The sequence below is a fragment of the Dreissena polymorpha genome, chromosome 1, assembly GCF_020536995.1.
Source record: "Dreissena polymorpha isolate Duluth1 chromosome 1, UMN_Dpol_1.0, whole genome shotgun sequence".
NCBI classification, from domain to species: Eukaryota; Metazoa; Mollusca; class Bivalvia; order Myida; family Dreissenidae; genus Dreissena; species Dreissena polymorpha.
Window position 1 is genome coordinate 98,028,787 of NC_068355.1, and position 16,683 is coordinate 98,045,469.

Consider the following 16,683-nt stretch of genomic DNA (forward strand, 5'->3'; position numbering starts at 1 on the left):
ATAATGTTTTAAGAAAGGGGTTCACATTAAGCTAGAACAACTGTGTTATCTTTTAAAACAAGAGCTTGTCACAGTAGTGCCAAATCCCCGCCGAAGTGTGTTTGCTTGTACGACAACATTTGTTTTAGAGAGTAGAATAATATTTGTTAAAACAAATTAAGGGAGATAATTCATTATGCTCCGGACACAAATTTACTTTGAAATTAAATAAAAGGATACAATTCAAACACTAAGGTAGATAGAGTTATGGTTCTTAGACACTGCACTTCTCCTACTTGCCATCTGTTTAAGTTTCAAGTAAATCCCTTCAGTAGATTTAGAGTTATGCTCCGGACAACAAAAATTTACTTTAAAATTATATAAAAGGGGAGATAATTCAAAAACTAAGGTAGATAGAGTTATGGTTCTTGGTCACTGCACTTTTCCTACTTGCCATCTGTTTATATTTAAAGTTTCAAGTAAATCCCTTCAGTAGATTTAGAGTTATGCTCCGGACAAAAATTTTCTTTAAACTTATATCAAAGGGGAGATAATTCAAAAACTAAGGTAGATAGAATTGTGGTTCTTGGTCACTGCACTTCTCCTCATTGCCATCTGTTTACATTTCAAGTTTCAAGTAAATCCCTTCAGTAGATTTAGAGTTATGTATGCTCCTAAGAAAAATTTACTTTAAAATTATATAAAAGGGGAAGTAATTCAAAAACTAAGGTAGATAGAGTTGTGGTTCTTGGTCACTGCACTTCTAGTTGCCATCTGTTTATATTTCAAGTTTCAAGTAAATCCCTTTAGTATATTTAGAGTTATCTGTTTACATTCTAAGTTTAAAGTAAATCCATTGAATAGATTTGGAGTTATTATCCGGACAAAATTTACTTTAAAGTTATATAAAAGGGGAGATAATTCGAAAACTAAGGTAGATAGAGTTATGGTTCTTAGTCACTGCACTATTCCTACTTGCCATCTGTTTATATTTCAAGTTTCAAGTAGAGTTATGCTCCAGTCAAAAATTTACTTTAAAATTATATATAAGGGGAGATAATTCAAAAACTAAGGTAGATAGAGTTGTAGTTCTTGGTCACTGCACTTCTCCTCTTTGCCATCTGTTTATATTTCAAGTTTCAAGTAAATCCCTTCTGTAGATTTAGAGTTATGCTCCGGACAAAAATTTATTTTAAAATTATATAAAAGGGTAAGTAATTCAAAAACTAAGGTAGATAGAGTTTGGGTTCTTGGTCACTGCACTTCTCCTAGTTGCCATCTGTTTATATTTAAAGTTTCAAGTAAATCCCTTTAGTATATTTAGAGTTATGCTCCGGACAAAAATTTACTTTAAAGTTATATAAAAGGGGAGATATTTCAAAAACTAAGGTAGATAGAGTTATGGTTCTTGGTCACTGCACTTCTCCTAGTTGCCATCTGTTTATATTCAAAGTTTAAAGTAAATCCATTTAATAGATTTGGAGTTATGCTCCGGACAAAGTTTCAGCCAGACGGACCAATTACTATATCCCCTCCAAAAAATTTTGCAGCGGGGATAATTAAAAAGAACTATGACTGAAAATTCTCTTAGTTCTAATATTAGGATGCTGAATCTAAGAGTTTGGACATCACAAACAATATATTTTTACAAAAACACATTCTTTAATTATTTACAAGTATATCCAGTGAAATTAACATAGCATGAAAAACAAGACTATTGCCAAGCAATATAGTCCCCTACCGGCTCCACCATTGTCAGAAATTCCACCATTGTCAGAATTTTTGTTGTTGCCATAGCAACCAGAATTTTTGACGTAGGAACAAAATAAAAAGACGTGCATAATGTCCATATTGCCATCTATCTATGTTTCAAGTTTCATAAAAAAATATTAAGAACTTTTTAAGTTATCGCAGGATCCAGAAAACCACCATTTTCAGCAGTAATTCTAGTCTATTTGTTGCCATAGCAACCAGAATTTTTGACGTAGGAACAAAATGAAATGACGTGCATAATGTCCATATTGCCATCTATCCATGTTTCAAGTTTCATGAAAAAATATTAAGAACTTTTAAAGTTATCACAGGATCCAAAAAAGTGTGACAGACTGACTGACAGACAGAGCGCAAACAGACAGAGCGCAAACCATAAGTCCCCTCAGGAGAAACCGGTAGGGGACAATAAATTTAGTTCAGTATAAAATTCACAATACTAATTAATATGATATAATAATGATTTTTCTAGATTTGTGCTTTATAACATAATATATATTTAGACAATATTTGGAAAGTGGGAACTGTATTTTAAAATACCATCATCATTACAGTAAATTTTCTATCAACAAAGAAGAAGAAATCATGAGTAATTAACTTCACACATATCACTCATCCTACAAGGTATTGACACAGAAGACCTGTTGCGCACATAACTGTAATTTCCAACAAAGAAAAAAAACTGAACTACATCATCTTATAGAAATGTGTTGTTCTGGTGGTCAAGATGTAAGCTACAGTCCAGTTTTATATATCAGTGGACAGCCTGGAGTTATCCTCCCTTGAACTGCCTGCTTCATGGTCCTGGTTCCTGCAGAAATGTCGACCATCAGCACAACCTGAAGGAAAATGCTCTATACATTAAGGCACGAAATTGTAACTTTCATACAAAAACATTAAACAAGACTCAAGAGTTTCGGGGTCATAGACATATGCCCAGCCAAAAAGGGCTTTGAACTAGTGACCCCAATTTCAATAGGGGTCATCTACTGTCCAAGGCATTGAACAATTCCTTGACACGTTATTGATCGGAAACAATTTTCACGAGTGACCTTGACCATTTATCCAGTACATTTTTTTCAGAAAGAAGTGTCTTATTTATGACTTATGATTATTAGACTCTATATCTCGATGTATTTTTTAAACAACCTACAAAATATATAAGCATAATAGATTAATATTGATCCAAAATGACCACGAAAAGACTTGTATATATATTTATTTATTTTTAATTCCCAATTTGGTCATTTTTGTTGAAAACAAATTCCCCAAATTTGCCACTTTTATCGATTAAAAAATCCCAATTTGACCAGACTCCATTTCCCAAAATGACTGGAAAAACCCCTGCATCAATTGGTTGACAAGTTATTGATCCTACACAATTTTCACAATAATTGTGACATAGGTCAAGCCAATTGACAAATTGATCGACGAGTTCTTGATCGTAAACAATTTTCACACTTATTGTGAAATTACCTTTACCTTTGACCTTGTGACCTCAATTCAGGGTTTTTCCAGCAATTTTAGGAAAAGGAGTCTGGTCAAATTGGGATATTTTAATGTTGATCAATTTCAATTCAATTTTCATGAAGTATTAGATATGTGTTGAATTAGTTTCAGACCAAATTTCAATAAAATCAGGGAGCTATATTGATTTGAATACATGTTGTGTTAGAAATGTCTCCAAGTGTATACCCTCTCTTCTTCGAAGACAGACATAAGACTATTGCCAAGCAATATATGTCCCCTGCCGGCTCCACCATTGACATAAAAAAAATTAATTGTTGCCATAGAAACCAGAATTCTTGACGTAAGAACAAAATGAAAAGACATGCGTAATCAACATATTGCCATCTGACCATGTTTCAAGTTTCATAAAAACATATGAAGAACTTTTAGTTATCGCAGGATCCAGAAAAGTGTGACAGACAGACTCACAGACGCACAGAGCGCAAACCATAAGTCCCCTCCAGTGAAACTGGTAGTGGACAATAACACTACACATCTACTGATACACAAGCATTAATCTTTAAGGAATCTCAGGGAAATGCTAAAAGTGTTACATTTTCAATGTGAATATGTCACTTCTTAGTTTGTATTAGTTCTTAGTCACCTCCATTACTTCAGACAAGTTACAAGCCAGCTTGTTTCATCTCCTTGACAACTTCCTCAACCTCTGGGAATTTCAGCTTCCTTGGAGGGCCCTTCTTCAAGCCAGTCCAGATTGTCACATCTCAATAGAAAAAAAGATGGATAGCTCTTGTAGCACAGTATTGAAGTGTTATTAATGCACATGCAAATCCCACCATGCCAAAATTTTTGCAAAATTATAGCATTATTACATTGATTAAAAAAATTAAAACCAGCAATTCCTGTTACAAAGACTTCAAACTAGGACTGAAATTTGTTAAAGTAACATTATCAATAACATATAAAAAGGGCCTGTATTAACCTGCCCTTAAGCAATGCATTTTCATAGTACATGTAGCTTGTTCTAACCACTTATACAACATATGTTCTATTCTAAAAACCTAACTGAACACTTTATACATTGTCTTTTTAAGTGAATGCTAGAATGGATGAGCCTACAGATAGACCAATCTATGAAGGTAGCATAACTTTGTTAAGCATGGATCGTTTTTTTCCTAAAGAAGATGTTATGTTAACATGTTCATTTCCGATTCAACAAAGCATTTGTGAAAACCTCTCACCATCTTTTCCTGACTGCTGCACAACCACCTCAAAGCTGCCCTTTCTGGGGGCTGAGGGATTATACTCGACCTCAAACTCCCCAAACTCCTCGCGCAAAGCCTCAACGAGGTCGGAGGCCTTGCGCTTGAACACCTGTCAGGATTTGCTGCAACACAAATGAAGTTCACAAAATAAAACACAATTTTGACGACACATTATGGAGAAGTAATTTCTCAGCACTTCCAAAAACCTTGCCTTTGAGATAGCTCTTTATGGACGGTCAATTTAACAGTCATGAATACGAAATTTCCAGTCAATGCTCTGTTGTTTAATATGTCAGGTTCATGAGCACAGCTCCTGATTATTTAAAATTGTGGAGTAAAGTTATTCTGTTTAGATTATCTGACGATAACCATTTGTGAGGTAAGGCAAAAAAAATAATTAGGCCCGTTTCGGGTCTCCCGACTGTGACTCCCCAATTGGCGCCGACCCTCAACTTATTATTGGGGTCACACAAAAAAAAAAAAAAAAAAATCGTTCATTTTCGTTCTCATAAGATGAAATATCAAGCAAACAAAGCATATATATACATGTATTTCTTATAATAAGCTTAAGTAGCCTTCCATTCTAGTACCAGAAAGCCAAAAAAAAGGAGACCCCAAACGGACCTTTTTTTGGGGCAAAACAAAAAAAATATAATGCGAATCAAATTTCCAGAAATCTCGTCAATGATTTACATGACCAAAGTTTTTTTTTAGCGTAGCTGTTTAACGTCACTTTTGACCTTACCTGACCTTTGTAAGTGTCCAATAAAATTCAAATAAAATTTTCCGCGGCTAGACACGAATGAATACACTTCATTTATTCCATTGGCTGATTTGATCATACCACCAGAACATTGGAAACATGACTGCATCTTTGTAACACTGTTTTACTGTGTGTTCAGCATGAAACAATTTTATTTCTTATGAAAAGGCTTGATAGATAGAACAGTTTTACACTCAACTCTTGACATCAAACAGTTTGTGCGTGCACCTTTTATTTTCAGATGATTGCCAGCGACAGAGCGTTTGTACTTAAGTATGTTCTCATATTTAGTAATTACTTCCATATTCCTGTTTGTGTACTAGTATATTTAAGTTCATAATAGTATCATTTTTCCCTATCCTGATATTCGTTTTGGCCACACCATTTTAAATTTTTTTTGAAATTGAACATTTAACATGTAAAAGTATAGTTTTTAACAAGCGGTCGTTCTAGCAGTGGAAGTGTGGCCACACTTTAATGCATTGCATTCCAACCCGCAAGGTATCAGGGCCAGTAAGTGGCCAGTAAAATAATCGTTATATCATATAGACGCTATCGCATGAACTAGGTGAACTGGATTTTTTTTAGACCAGAAATATGTTATAATTATGAAGATATTCAGCGGTATAATTATGGTATGTCAATAATAGATTCTAAATGCGTTTTCAACAATACCATGCAGTGATTTTTTTCACCCAATTGGGAACAGGTCCGGTACCCATGCCATTGGGAATTTTTTGCTTCGTGAAATCACCAAATTGGAAAAAACGAGTCGCGAAATCTTCAAATTGGGAAAAATCAAGTTGTGAATTATACCAATTGGAGAATGGTATTATTATGTCTTTGTTTAACTTTTGTCAGCTTTAAATGACACAGGAAAGCATTAACTTATATTCACAGTCTTGCACAAACAACAACATGCTATCAGAACACAGATTGTTACAGAGTTCTCTGTTTTTATCTCCTTTAAATACATCAAGAATGGTGTCTTTCTGGGCGGATGAGAGTCCAGACACAATGTCAATGTTTTATTTTTTATTATTATTTTTATTATTATTTTGTAGCTAAAGAAACTTCAGCGTACAGTTTATATAGTATTGACAGACCTGTACGCTGAAGCCAACCCCGTATTGAAAGTTAACCAGAGTCATAACATATTTATGTCACACTATAAATCAAAGAAAGATCATTTTCTTGGATACATTTCTACATATCGTCCCTGTCGTTCTCAAACCTCGTAGCTCCAAAATTTTCAAAATATTTTTTTCGTCTTTTCCGAATATATTAAGTCTGGCGCGTGTTTTGTGCTATATCTTGTAGCTCTACGCCAATCAGAGCCCATGAAAAAGCCACGTGACGAAATGTTGTAGAATGATTGTTGGCTTTTTTCCCGGCGAAAAGTCGTAGCGACGCCATTTCACCTATAGGTACGTCGTTTCGTTTGGACAAATTTGACAAAAAAGTTTTTTTTTTGTGTTTTTTTTTCAACTACGAGGTTTCCTATCAGGACGAATTGTTGTACCTCATAAAAATGACAAAACTGTGGTGACAAAATATCGTAGCTAACATGTCTGACTGTCAGTATGACTTATCAGTATGACTTGCGCGTCTACAGCTTATACTGTATTTTGCAGCTTCATTTGTTTGGTATTTTTACAGAATTTCAATTTCTAAAACATCGTTATAAAAAAATGAGACGTTTTTTTCTCTCTCCTGAAAAGTTGGCATTTTGTAGCTACGAGGTTTGAGAACGACAGCGATGATATACTAGTATGAATAAAAATTACTGCATTTGGGAATATTTTAAGGTTCAAATGCATCTATAATATACGAAAATAACTCATCAGTCTGAAATTCACAATTTTGACGCCATTGTCGCTTTGTCACATGACGAGTTTTCATTTGGATACTTTCGGATCGACCTTGACATATCAGGGTTCGCCAAAACTTTAAAAATCTGTCAGTCATTCGGACTGACAGACTTGAAATTTTTGTCAGTCCGATTCAGTTTCTGTCAGTCCCACTGTCCGACTAAACTATAACAGCAAAACACAACAAAAGAGAGTACCTTTTTGATGTTTATTGGTTTTGATCACATTAAAATACATAAAAACATGTCCAAAGTCGATATAATTAAACAATTATTATATAAATAATAAACCACATATAAACCAAAGGTATCTTTTTAGACTTCTTTTTGTCAAACTGTTTTTAGCCTGCACAGCTCTACAAATCCGTGTTCTTGCAAAAGTTAGGGTGACATCCAATCAAGTTTGACTTAATTGCACACACCCATTCACACAAATTTGGATGACTTCAATTTCTGTTTATTAGCCGATTTCACAAGTTCTAAAACAACACCTATTGTTAAAATATTTTCTCTTAGCTGAGGTGGTTGATTTCCAGGTTCAATTAAATGAATGTCTTTCACACCTATTTCTTGACTGAAAGGCCCATGATAATTACCACCATCCATTCTTTTTGTCTGAAATAACACAAAACATATTGCTACAAACTATCAACAACAAATCAAAACATAAATATCCCTATGTCCGAATTTTAAAATATCCGAAATATAGTACATCGGGTGAAAAATCTAATTTTGATTTCAGAAATTATTGGTGTGTAAATTAAAATATATCCTTCCCAGAACAATATAAAAATGAAACTATTTAACAGAAATGCTCACAAATGCCTGTTGAAACAAGTTTTCATGCGGTTTTTTGTTGTGGAGAAATTAAATGGAACAAATAAAATGGCGGACGCACACGGTTGCTGTTTTTAACAAAGACCGTTGATTTTGAACTCGCATGTGAATATGATAGTCAATTCTAATCCAACTTTAAACATCAAAACATCAAAATGAAGGTAAGAAAAAAAGGATTTTGACAGAAGTTGAACAAAAAGCATTTACCTTCTATTAATCCAATAGCATATTATACACTTTGAGGATCTTTTTTAAACCATTTTTCATCCGATTGTGTCGGTCAGTAGGACCGATAATCTTAAATCACTTGTCGGTCCTTAGAAAAATGTGCCGGTCAGGACCGGCGGACCGACGGTTTTGGCGAACCCTGACATATTTTGCTGAAATTGTAAACATTACTTTCGTTTTCTGAAATCTATTATTTGTGATAAACAACTTACGTCTGGTTGATTATAAGACTGATTTCAGTGTGAATCAGGTAGTTTTAAATAATATTTACTTTGAGTTCGTATTTACACTACAATTTGTTTACAAAACAAGCCAGAATAATCTAAAATACCGGGAAATGTCATTTTGAATTTTAAAACATTTGAGCACATGGTATGTTACTAAAAAAAAGAAATAACGTCATATGACCGTGAAATCTCCGGAGATTCGCATTTCAAGTAAGTCTGTCACATTGCTGTTTTTCTCGATATGTAAAAGCAGGATAGATAAATTTTAAATGTTTAAGATAGTATTTTGTGAAAGAATATATCAGTTTAATGTGAAAAATGTCAATCTTTCCGATCAAGTGGTTGATTTGGGCCAATAACTGCATTTATAAGCTGTTTTGGACCGGTCTTTGTTAACTGTCAACTTTTCGGGAATTTCTGGTTGACTTTCCTAATGGGGTTGGTCCATAACTATAAAGTCACGCCAGTCAAAAATCATAAAAACGTGACATTTAAAGTTATGGTAGCCAGAACTAATTATTTTGTTTTTAGTTACCCGTTGTTTGTTATAATGCATACACATACTAAATCAATAAAAATCTTCCGACAAAACATCTTAAAAAAAAGTTCGACAATGTACATAGATATTGACAAGGTAAATCACTTGCCATTTTCTAAAGCAACGGAAGTGCGTCATTATGAATAATTAAATCGCTGTCACCCGCTTGCTTATTGAAATGCGCGTGCAGGCCGGGAACCTCGCTCTTTCTCTATCTACTTTCAGTTTCAACAGGAAGATTTTTATTTTATTGATTGACAAAATAATTTAAAAAATATATATAAAAAATAAATAAAACATTGGCATCGAGCGCCTATAGTTTTTTCTAGCGTAGTAATGTAAGTGAAACAAAATACTCGCAGCGCATGCGTTTGACGTCAACATGACAGCCTCATTATTTATGTAAGCAAAGTGATTGAGTGATATTTGAATAATATTACCAGTGTTCGATAGTAATTTTGAACTTTCCATCCGCATCAACCTTTGTCTCTTTCATCTTTTTGGGGCTAGTTTCTGCAGCTGATGGCTCGGTTTTACTCGCTGAAAGCCGTTTCTGTGCCGTGCGACCAGGCATATTTTGGTTATGTTATGTCACAAAAGCATGAGAATCCAAATTCAGCGGGAATTATTTGGCGGGTTGCAACAATTTAGTAATCTTGTAATAAACGCAAAAAGTGGGTTACCTGCAACTATGAGTTTAAGTTTCTACCTCGTGTACCACTCTGGATCAGCAGACGATTTATTGCTTCATTCTGCCTATCGTACGGATAATCCCAGAGTTAGGCGATGTATCTCGATTGCATGTGTAAATCTACATGATTTTTTTTACAACAAATTATGCCCAATGAAAGAATAACAACAATTTATTCAAGTATATGTATAATCTCCTTATAGCTTGCCTCAATAACATGGACACGATACCGTGTACTATATATACTTGTCTAGTTGAAGAATAAACATTCAATTTCATAGCAGTGCACACTAAAAAAGAGCTGTCAATAATAACAGATCTTTGTAACTAGGATACAGAACACTTCATGACACACTCAGATACTACATTATAATGTGGATACTTATTAACGTGACTTTAAATAGGATATTGTTAAACAGTTCAACGATCATTCGTATACAAATAAAACTATTGTCAATTAACCCTAACACCACATAGGCACAAATGTATTTACAACGTTTTTTAATATTATCACAAATCACCTGCAAAATGAACCGATTTATAAACAATGAAGATGCATAACAGATAACACACACAAACATATAAAATCACAGTTCGAGAAAAAGGGGACATAATTTCATTAACCAAATCTGAAACGATCTAGAGATTCCGGGTTTCCTTCTCAATCAACTCTGTAGATTTTCACCGTGTTGCGCTCGATGTCGATCAGCGTACCCTGGAACTGAGTGACGAGCAGGCGGTCTGCGCGCGGACTGAGGCAGATCTTGTTCGGGAAGGAGATGCCCTCCACTATCACCTCGCCCAACTGCTCGCCGTCCGTCGTCAGTAGCATCACGCTGTGCAGGAAAGAAATAGAAATGTATATTGTTCAGGTAACTTAACAACGTATTACGTCTATACTAGGCCATCATATTATTTAAATTCAAAAATGATTGCTAATTTCACAAGTTATTACACAAAATAACTTTCGGAGATCCCGTCATCTAGAAACAAGAAATATCTTTAAAAAGATATACGGCGTTGATGTTGTAATGTTTGCGACCAGTAAAAGGAGATGGAATGAAGCGACCATGTATTTTAATGAAGGTAGTGAGTGATAATAAGAGAATATATTTTAATGTATTAACAAATAAAAATGAAGAACAAGAAGAGGTGAAATTGTATGTTTTATTGTCAATAAGTAGTGTAATTACTTGGTTTTCATAATTGAACGAATAATACATTAGTTTCAATACGAATAGAAAACATATTCGCCACTGAAATACTATGAACATAATGTTGGAATTAAATAAATATAATGTGTTATAATGTGTACAGATGTTAGTAGAATGTCAACATAAAAGATTCAATATTGCAAGCATCATAGTGATATGAATTTTTTGCAAAAAAAACCCCAGAACTTTATATAAAAAATGAACAAAACAAAGTACAAAGAAACATATTTACACTAAAACACGCAAATATGGATTATAATAAATCAAAGACAGATATATTTCTAACATCTATATATTTCCTTAGTATCGTAGGCTACCGCCCCCAAACCCCCGCTTTGTCGATAGTGGTAAACAACTGCGTACCGGTAAAGTGCAATCTAGCCTGTTTTTGTAGTGTTTAGTGGGGCCGCTACGGCAAGTAAACAATAGATTCTTTTAATTGTAGAGACATTTGATTAATGCTATACTGCTTCGTAAACTGAGGAAAAACGTTTCGATGTAATGTTTAGAGGATGTTTTGTATCATGACAGTTTTTAATTTATTGTAATTTACAATATATTCATATTTCAGTTCAAATGATATGCATCCAATGTTTTAGTCTGGGAACCAGACTACCAATGTTTACGATGATTTTTGTATTATTAGCCAATGCACAATTTGGGTTTATTTATTTCGGACCTATCATGAATGAAGGTTATCTAAGGTCAAAAGTGACGTTAAACAGCTATGCCGAAAAACACGGTAAATAAACAGTGCATTGCTTACAATCTTTGAAACAAACAATTTGTATTCGAATGTTGCATTTCTGTTGGAGCGAGATAAACTCGTGAAATTCGGATGCTTGCATTCATGTCGTAAGAAGAATTTATGAAAGAAGAGTTTGTACAATTAGGTATATAAGCACCGCATCGGTTATACACCGCGTTTGAAACGTATATAGTCCTCCCTGACTGGATCAATTTATGTTTTGCTTAAATCTAAAAATAATTAATTCAATGATCCTACATCCCCGATCTGTTTTTTATGCGACAGACAGAGCACGGTTGATATACAGGTTCATCACTCGTTGATGTACGCTACATAGAGGATATTTGTTGGATTCGGTGGATTATCAATTTTAATTCACGAGTGATCATAGAAAATGATATTTTCTCGAGTGGCGCAGCCACAAGTGAAAAAATATATTTTCTATGATCACGGGTGAATTAAAATCGATATTCCACCGAATCCAACACATTTTCTTTTTATTTTATGCTTTTTTTCACAGTTAATATACATTGTTAAAGAGTTTAACTAAAGAATTTCGCTGGAATAATGACGTCGTTTCGTCAAAAAAAATGACTTAATTTACAGTAAACAGTGAAAATTATCGATAAATTTCACTGATAATTTTCACTGTTTGAAACAGTGAAATTATCAGTTTTAATTTACTGATATTTCTCTATACGGAAAGCATAAAAAACGTCAAATTACCCATATTAATGACTCCAATAAGGTCAAGCTTGTATTTTAAAGTCTCCTTACTTGTGCGACCTGCAGCCGGCGACGTATATTTTGGTCCCGACGATGCAGATGCCGCGCGGGTTGGTGAGCCCGTGGATGCTGACCTCCCAGCGCTTCTCGCCGTCCACCGTTAGGCCTATCACTGACTTCTTGTACTTGTCTGTCACGAACACGTTCCGACCTGCACGACGATAAACAAGTAAACACTAGTTACACGTGTATCTGAAGGCCTGGTATGCGGTCATTTTGTTAATAGCTGTTGTATTAAAGATTGAAAATAACCAATCTTCTCTTGCTTAAATTACATGTAACTATTACGGTAGTATAGTCAATTTTTGTCACTGATTCAAGCTAAATTTCTATACATACAGATATTTTGTTTACGTAGCCTAGACCTTTAACAATACAAGGCGTTGATTTGCATCTTGGTATTGTAATGAAGAAGAGGCCGCTGAAAAACAGCTAACTTTTCCACCGACATCACATTTTTAAACCTAGCAACCATTTTAATAAATTATATATTGGACTCTAGTTAGCCTACCTGCACTGTCCATAGCCACGTAATCCGGGAAGAAGAAGAGTTCCACGCCGGTGCGGTCACGCGTGAGCGACTTTATCTCTCGGCCGTCGCTCCGGGAAAATATCTTCACACAGGGCGGCTGCGTGTAGCAGCAGACGGCAAAGCGTTTGTGAATGGCGTTGTAAGCCAGACCCCAGCACTTGGCGCCCGTGGCGATCGTGAACGTCGGTAGGAAGTCAGTTTGGCGCACTGCATTACACGAAATGATTGTGTATATATTAAATTATGTTTTACTTTTAAAAATTATGGGCGTGATATGCTCAAAAATGACATAACAGTATTTTATAACACAGGATCAACATCATTCAGCGTGTCAAATATTATTATTTAAAATAATATATAATACCGTACTCAACTTCGAAATGCCTTTTAAGTGTTAATCTTATCTAAGTTGTCCAAAAATAATCAAGAATTAAGATATGTTTCTGTAAAAATACTTTTGGGCGGGTTTGATTTAATTTATAATTGTAATAAACGTATGACTTTCTTAATCAACACAGACCTGCGAACACCTGGATTCTCTTTTCCCTAGGGAACGTGACGGCGATCTCGTTGTCGGTTACGTTCACGATATCATATGGGCGTCCCGGAAGAACCTTCTCGCCTACCCAGTGGTAGTTCTGGTCGAAGAGCTTTAGTTTCCGCAGCATCTGGTCGACGAGAACGATGCGACCGTCACCAAGATATGTTGCGCCTGTGAGAATGCAGTTCTCGCGGTCCTGGGCTGTCCGAGCCTGCAGTGGGGCAATGGGAGCGGAATCATTTTGATTAGAAACCCAAATGGGGGGGGGGGGGGGAAATAAGTTCTATAAATGTGTAATTAGACAACAACGAAGTATGCACATGACCAGTATCCTGCAACCAATAAATGGTATTGTTATATCCATGATACTCTGATGACCGTTCAATAAGATCAATAAGAACTTAAGAAGCTTTTATACAACTTGGCCGTACGTATGGACATCCAACTAATAGCACAGAGGTAATTAAATTTTGCAGTATATATGTTTCGTGTACAACAAAAAGACATGCATGATGTGTGTTTTAATGAAAGATGCATAACGGGAACGCCACTGTTTACCTTGAAGAAGAACTCTAATGCCGCCGGGCTTATCTCGCTTTTGCGTTGTGACGATCTGCCCATCGGGGTCATGGGAGACAGCAGCCTATCACCGGAGCGGTGATGCGACTCGTCCTCAATAGCCACGACCGTTTGATGGAAGAGCTCGGAGGTCTTGGAGCCCTTCGACCGCGGGGTGTCGTTCAGGAAGCTTGACGAATGCTGGCGAGTGGACGATATGTTGGAGGAGTGACGGCTAGATGTCATAAGGGGAGACTGTCGGGTAGAATTTATCTGCGGCGAGCGGCGAGATCGCCTGGACGTCTGGGACACTTGCGACATGCGAGATGAGCGGGGCGTTTCGTCGATTGGAAGCTTGATACTTTTCGGTTTATCTTTCTCGTGAAGGCTCGGCGACTCCGGCGTAAATCTTTCCATTTCCGGGTCGGACTCCATGATCGAGTTTTGAACAGAGAGATTGTACGGCGGCTGAACGTGCACGTGCGTATGACTGAACGAGATCTTGCCGATCTCCTTCAGCGTCCCCATCACTTGCGAGAGCTGACGGTCAGGGGTGAACAAAAGCAGTATGTCCGTCAGGCTTCGGGATATTTCCGAGAGATGTCGATCGCAGTTCTTCGCTTCTTTCTTTACGCTGTTGACGGACATGAGGATATCCGAGTCCGTGCCATGCTGGGTGGAGTTCTTGAGAATGTTGAGCGCGTTTCCGGTTGTGCTGACCATCTCTTCACATTTTGTGATCTCTCTCTCGTAGCGCTGTTTCTCCTTGGACTTTAGCATTTTCAACTCTTCGAGCATTTTCTTCTCTTGTGTACGAAGCAGGTCGTCAAACTGCGCTCGGATGCCAAGAATTTGACTCTTAAGTTGACTCTCCGCATCGTCGAGGAGTTTTAAGCTATGCTGTCGATTTTCCATGATCCTGCCAGACCAACCATTTTGGTGACGCAGTTTCTCTGTCAAAACATCGACTTCATTCCTATATTTTGCCGCAGCATCGACGCTGGTAGTGACATGAGAGCATTTCCGATGATCTACAGTCACACAGGAAGAGCAGCATACCTTCTGATGATCCTCACAGAAGAAGCCGAGCGTCGTGTTCTCGTGCTCCGGGCACGGTGGTCTTGGCAGCGTGTTTTTGATTGGCTGCTGCCGGAGTTCTTCAAACTCCATCAGCGTATGGTTTTGAGAATATTTCAAGGACCGATGGAAGGAGACACACTGTTCACACAGGGCCTCTGCGCATTCTTTGCACCACTTGGCAGCAATGACCTTATCCTTTCGCCGGAAGCATGGGTCACACTTGCTGACGTCATTTCTCAGCCGGACGCTGTCCATTAAACTGGTCAGTAGATGGCTGACGGGAAGCAATCCCGCCCATGCCGTTGGCGGCTGATGTGGGTCCGGAGCGTCCACGTAGCGTTTACATATCGGGCACTCGAAACCTTTTGGCGCCCTCTGACCTTTGGTTGCCTTGGTGATGTGATCCGATATGCACGACTTGCAGAACGCGTGTAGGCACGGCAGTCCGCGTGGGTCATTGAAGTCGTCGTGGCACTGGGAACACGTGAGGAAATCCTCGCTAACTTGACCTGGGGTGCGATCCATTGATGCAATATGTTTTCTGCAAACAAATGCAGCCATTTAAGTTTAGACATATTTTCTGTGTTTTAATCGTAACTGTTTAAGATGGGTTGTGACAGATTTAAGCGATAATTGTATGCAGCCGGAAAATTGACAGTCAATATTACGGTAATATGAAATGTTTTATGCTTTCGGAAGGGGACATTTACAACAACGGTGAGGTAAATGATAATAACTAGCGAGGATTAAAATGTACCTTGTTATTTAAAAACGTAGTTAAAATTAAGTAAAAGACAGTGTATATACATATATTTCATAACAAAACAACTTTATTAACGCTGATAAGGATTGTATCTTAATTATAATCAGATTAAAACATTCCTTCACAGACACAAAATATTAATTTAATTAGGCACACAAAGCGACACCATCCAACTTATTTCGATGGTGCAATTCACGGTTTGGTAAGTTAGTTACTACTTTAGAGTATTTTATATTAGAGTATTAAAAATGGCAGTCGTTTTCATTAACTCTGGCAATCTCAAATAAGTTATGGGTCATGGTATGTAATTTATCAAGTATTCGAGAATTCTCGTCAGTAGCTAAGAAGCGACATTCGGAGATCCGAGACGACACGCCACCAATAAGTTGCGTCCTGCTGTTGAGAATTCAGTACAAAAAATGACTTATTAATTAATTCAATGTCTATTTTAAAGACATTTCTTTATATATATATGTATATATATGTGAGAACGTATGTCTAAATGTTATGATGCCAGACAGTAAATCTCATACTTTTTCCACTAATATCGCCATGCAACGTAGGATAGGTTGTTCAGCTGAGCATGTATATGTTTTTTTTCGACTCCCCAAATAAGTACGAATATGCAATTACTTGCATATTTTTACTTTTCTCTATTTATCATTATTGTATTTGTCATATTTTGTTAATTTGAAAATTAAATAAGTAAAAATGATCGATTTTAGAGAAATGATCGATAACTCATTCTAGAGCACCAATAATAAAAAGTTTTGGGTCGGCAGAACATATAATGGTCGGTTAAGGTTGTGGATACAAAAATCTC

The 16,683-nt window shown here is 36.4% G+C and overlaps 4 protein-coding genes across 4 annotated transcripts in view; 1 reads left to right on the forward strand and 3 right to left on the reverse strand.

The window, feature by feature from the left end:
* Positions 1-2,440: 2,440 nt before the first annotated feature.
* Positions 2,441-9,521, reverse strand: LOC127839455 (selenoprotein H-like). The gene is made up of 4 exons (XM_052367872.1): positions 9,429-9,521; positions 4,461-4,593; positions 3,863-3,982; positions 2,441-2,588 (listed from the first exon to the last, which is right to left on the reverse strand). Exons 1-3 carry the CDS (start codon positions 9,519-9,521, stop codon positions 3,882-3,884), a joined length of 327 nt encoding a protein of 108 aa, XP_052223832.1. The 3' UTR covers positions 2,441-2,588; positions 3,863-3,881.
* Positions 9,522-9,852: 331 nt separating this feature from the next.
* On the reverse strand, positions 9,853-14,293 carry LOC127841887 (uncharacterized). Its single transcript, XM_052371010.1, has 5 exons — positions 14,018-14,293; positions 13,439-13,670; positions 12,898-13,125; positions 12,378-12,537; positions 9,853-10,474 (listed from the first exon to the last, which is right to left on the reverse strand). The coding sequence occupies exons 1-5, from the start codon at positions 14,261-14,263 to the stop codon at positions 10,300-10,302; spliced, it is 1,041 nt and encodes a 346-aa protein (XP_052226970.1). The 5' UTR covers positions 14,264-14,293; the 3' UTR covers positions 9,853-10,299.
* Positions 12,423-16,683, forward strand: part of LOC127841864 (E3 ubiquitin-protein ligase TRIM56-like) — an 11,306-nt gene continuing 7,045 nt past the window's right edge. The window contains exon 1 of the mRNA XM_052370997.1: positions 12,423-12,555. The gene's annotated coding sequence lies outside the window, so the exon portion shown is untranslated. The remainder of the gene's footprint in view (positions 12,556-16,683) is intronic.
* Positions 14,287-15,622, reverse strand: LOC127839546 (tripartite motif-containing protein 45-like). The gene is made up of 2 exons (XM_052367969.1): positions 14,380-15,622; positions 14,287-14,312 (listed from the first exon to the last, which is right to left on the reverse strand). Exons 1-2 carry the CDS (start codon positions 15,620-15,622, stop codon positions 14,287-14,289), a joined length of 1,269 nt encoding a protein of 422 aa, XP_052223929.1.

What these genes read in the sequence shown, in the direction of transcription:
- LOC127839455 (XM_052367872.1), bottom strand. Translation starts at nt 9,521, where the DNA reads ATGCCTGGTCGCACGGCACAGAAACGGCTTTCAGCGAGTAAAACCGAG. An exon ending in AAAAGATGAAAGAGACAAAG is followed by an intron (nt 4,594 to 9,428) that starts GTTGATGCGGAT and finishes AAATCCTGACAG; the next exon opens with GTGTTCAAGCGCAAGGCCTC. An exon ending in GCAGCAGTCAGGAAAAGATG is followed by an intron (nt 3,983 to 4,460) that starts GTGAGAGGTTTT and finishes TTTTCTATTGAG; the next exon opens with ATGTGACAATCTGGACTGGC.
- LOC127841887 (XM_052371010.1), bottom strand. Translation starts at nt 14,263, where the DNA reads ATGACATCTAGCCGTCACTCCTCCAACATATCGTCCACTCGCCAGCAT. An exon ending in CATTAGAGTTCTTCTTCAAG is followed by an intron (nt 13,671 to 14,017) that starts GTAAACAGTGGC and finishes GCCCCACTGCAG; the next exon opens with GCTCGGACAGCCCAGGACCG. An exon ending in GAGAATCCAGGTGTTCGCAG is followed by an intron (nt 13,126 to 13,438) that starts GTCTGTGTTGAT and finishes CGTGTAATGCAG; the next exon opens with TGCGCCAAACTGACTTCCTA.
- LOC127839546 (XM_052367969.1), bottom strand. Translation starts at nt 15,622, where the DNA reads ATGGATCGCACCCCAGGTCAAGTTAGCGAGGATTTCCTCACGTGTTCC. An exon ending in CGAGAAAGATAAACCGAAAA is followed by an intron (nt 14,313 to 14,379) that starts GTATCAAGCTTC and finishes CCAGACGTCCAG; the next exon opens with GCGATCTCGCCGCTCGCCGC.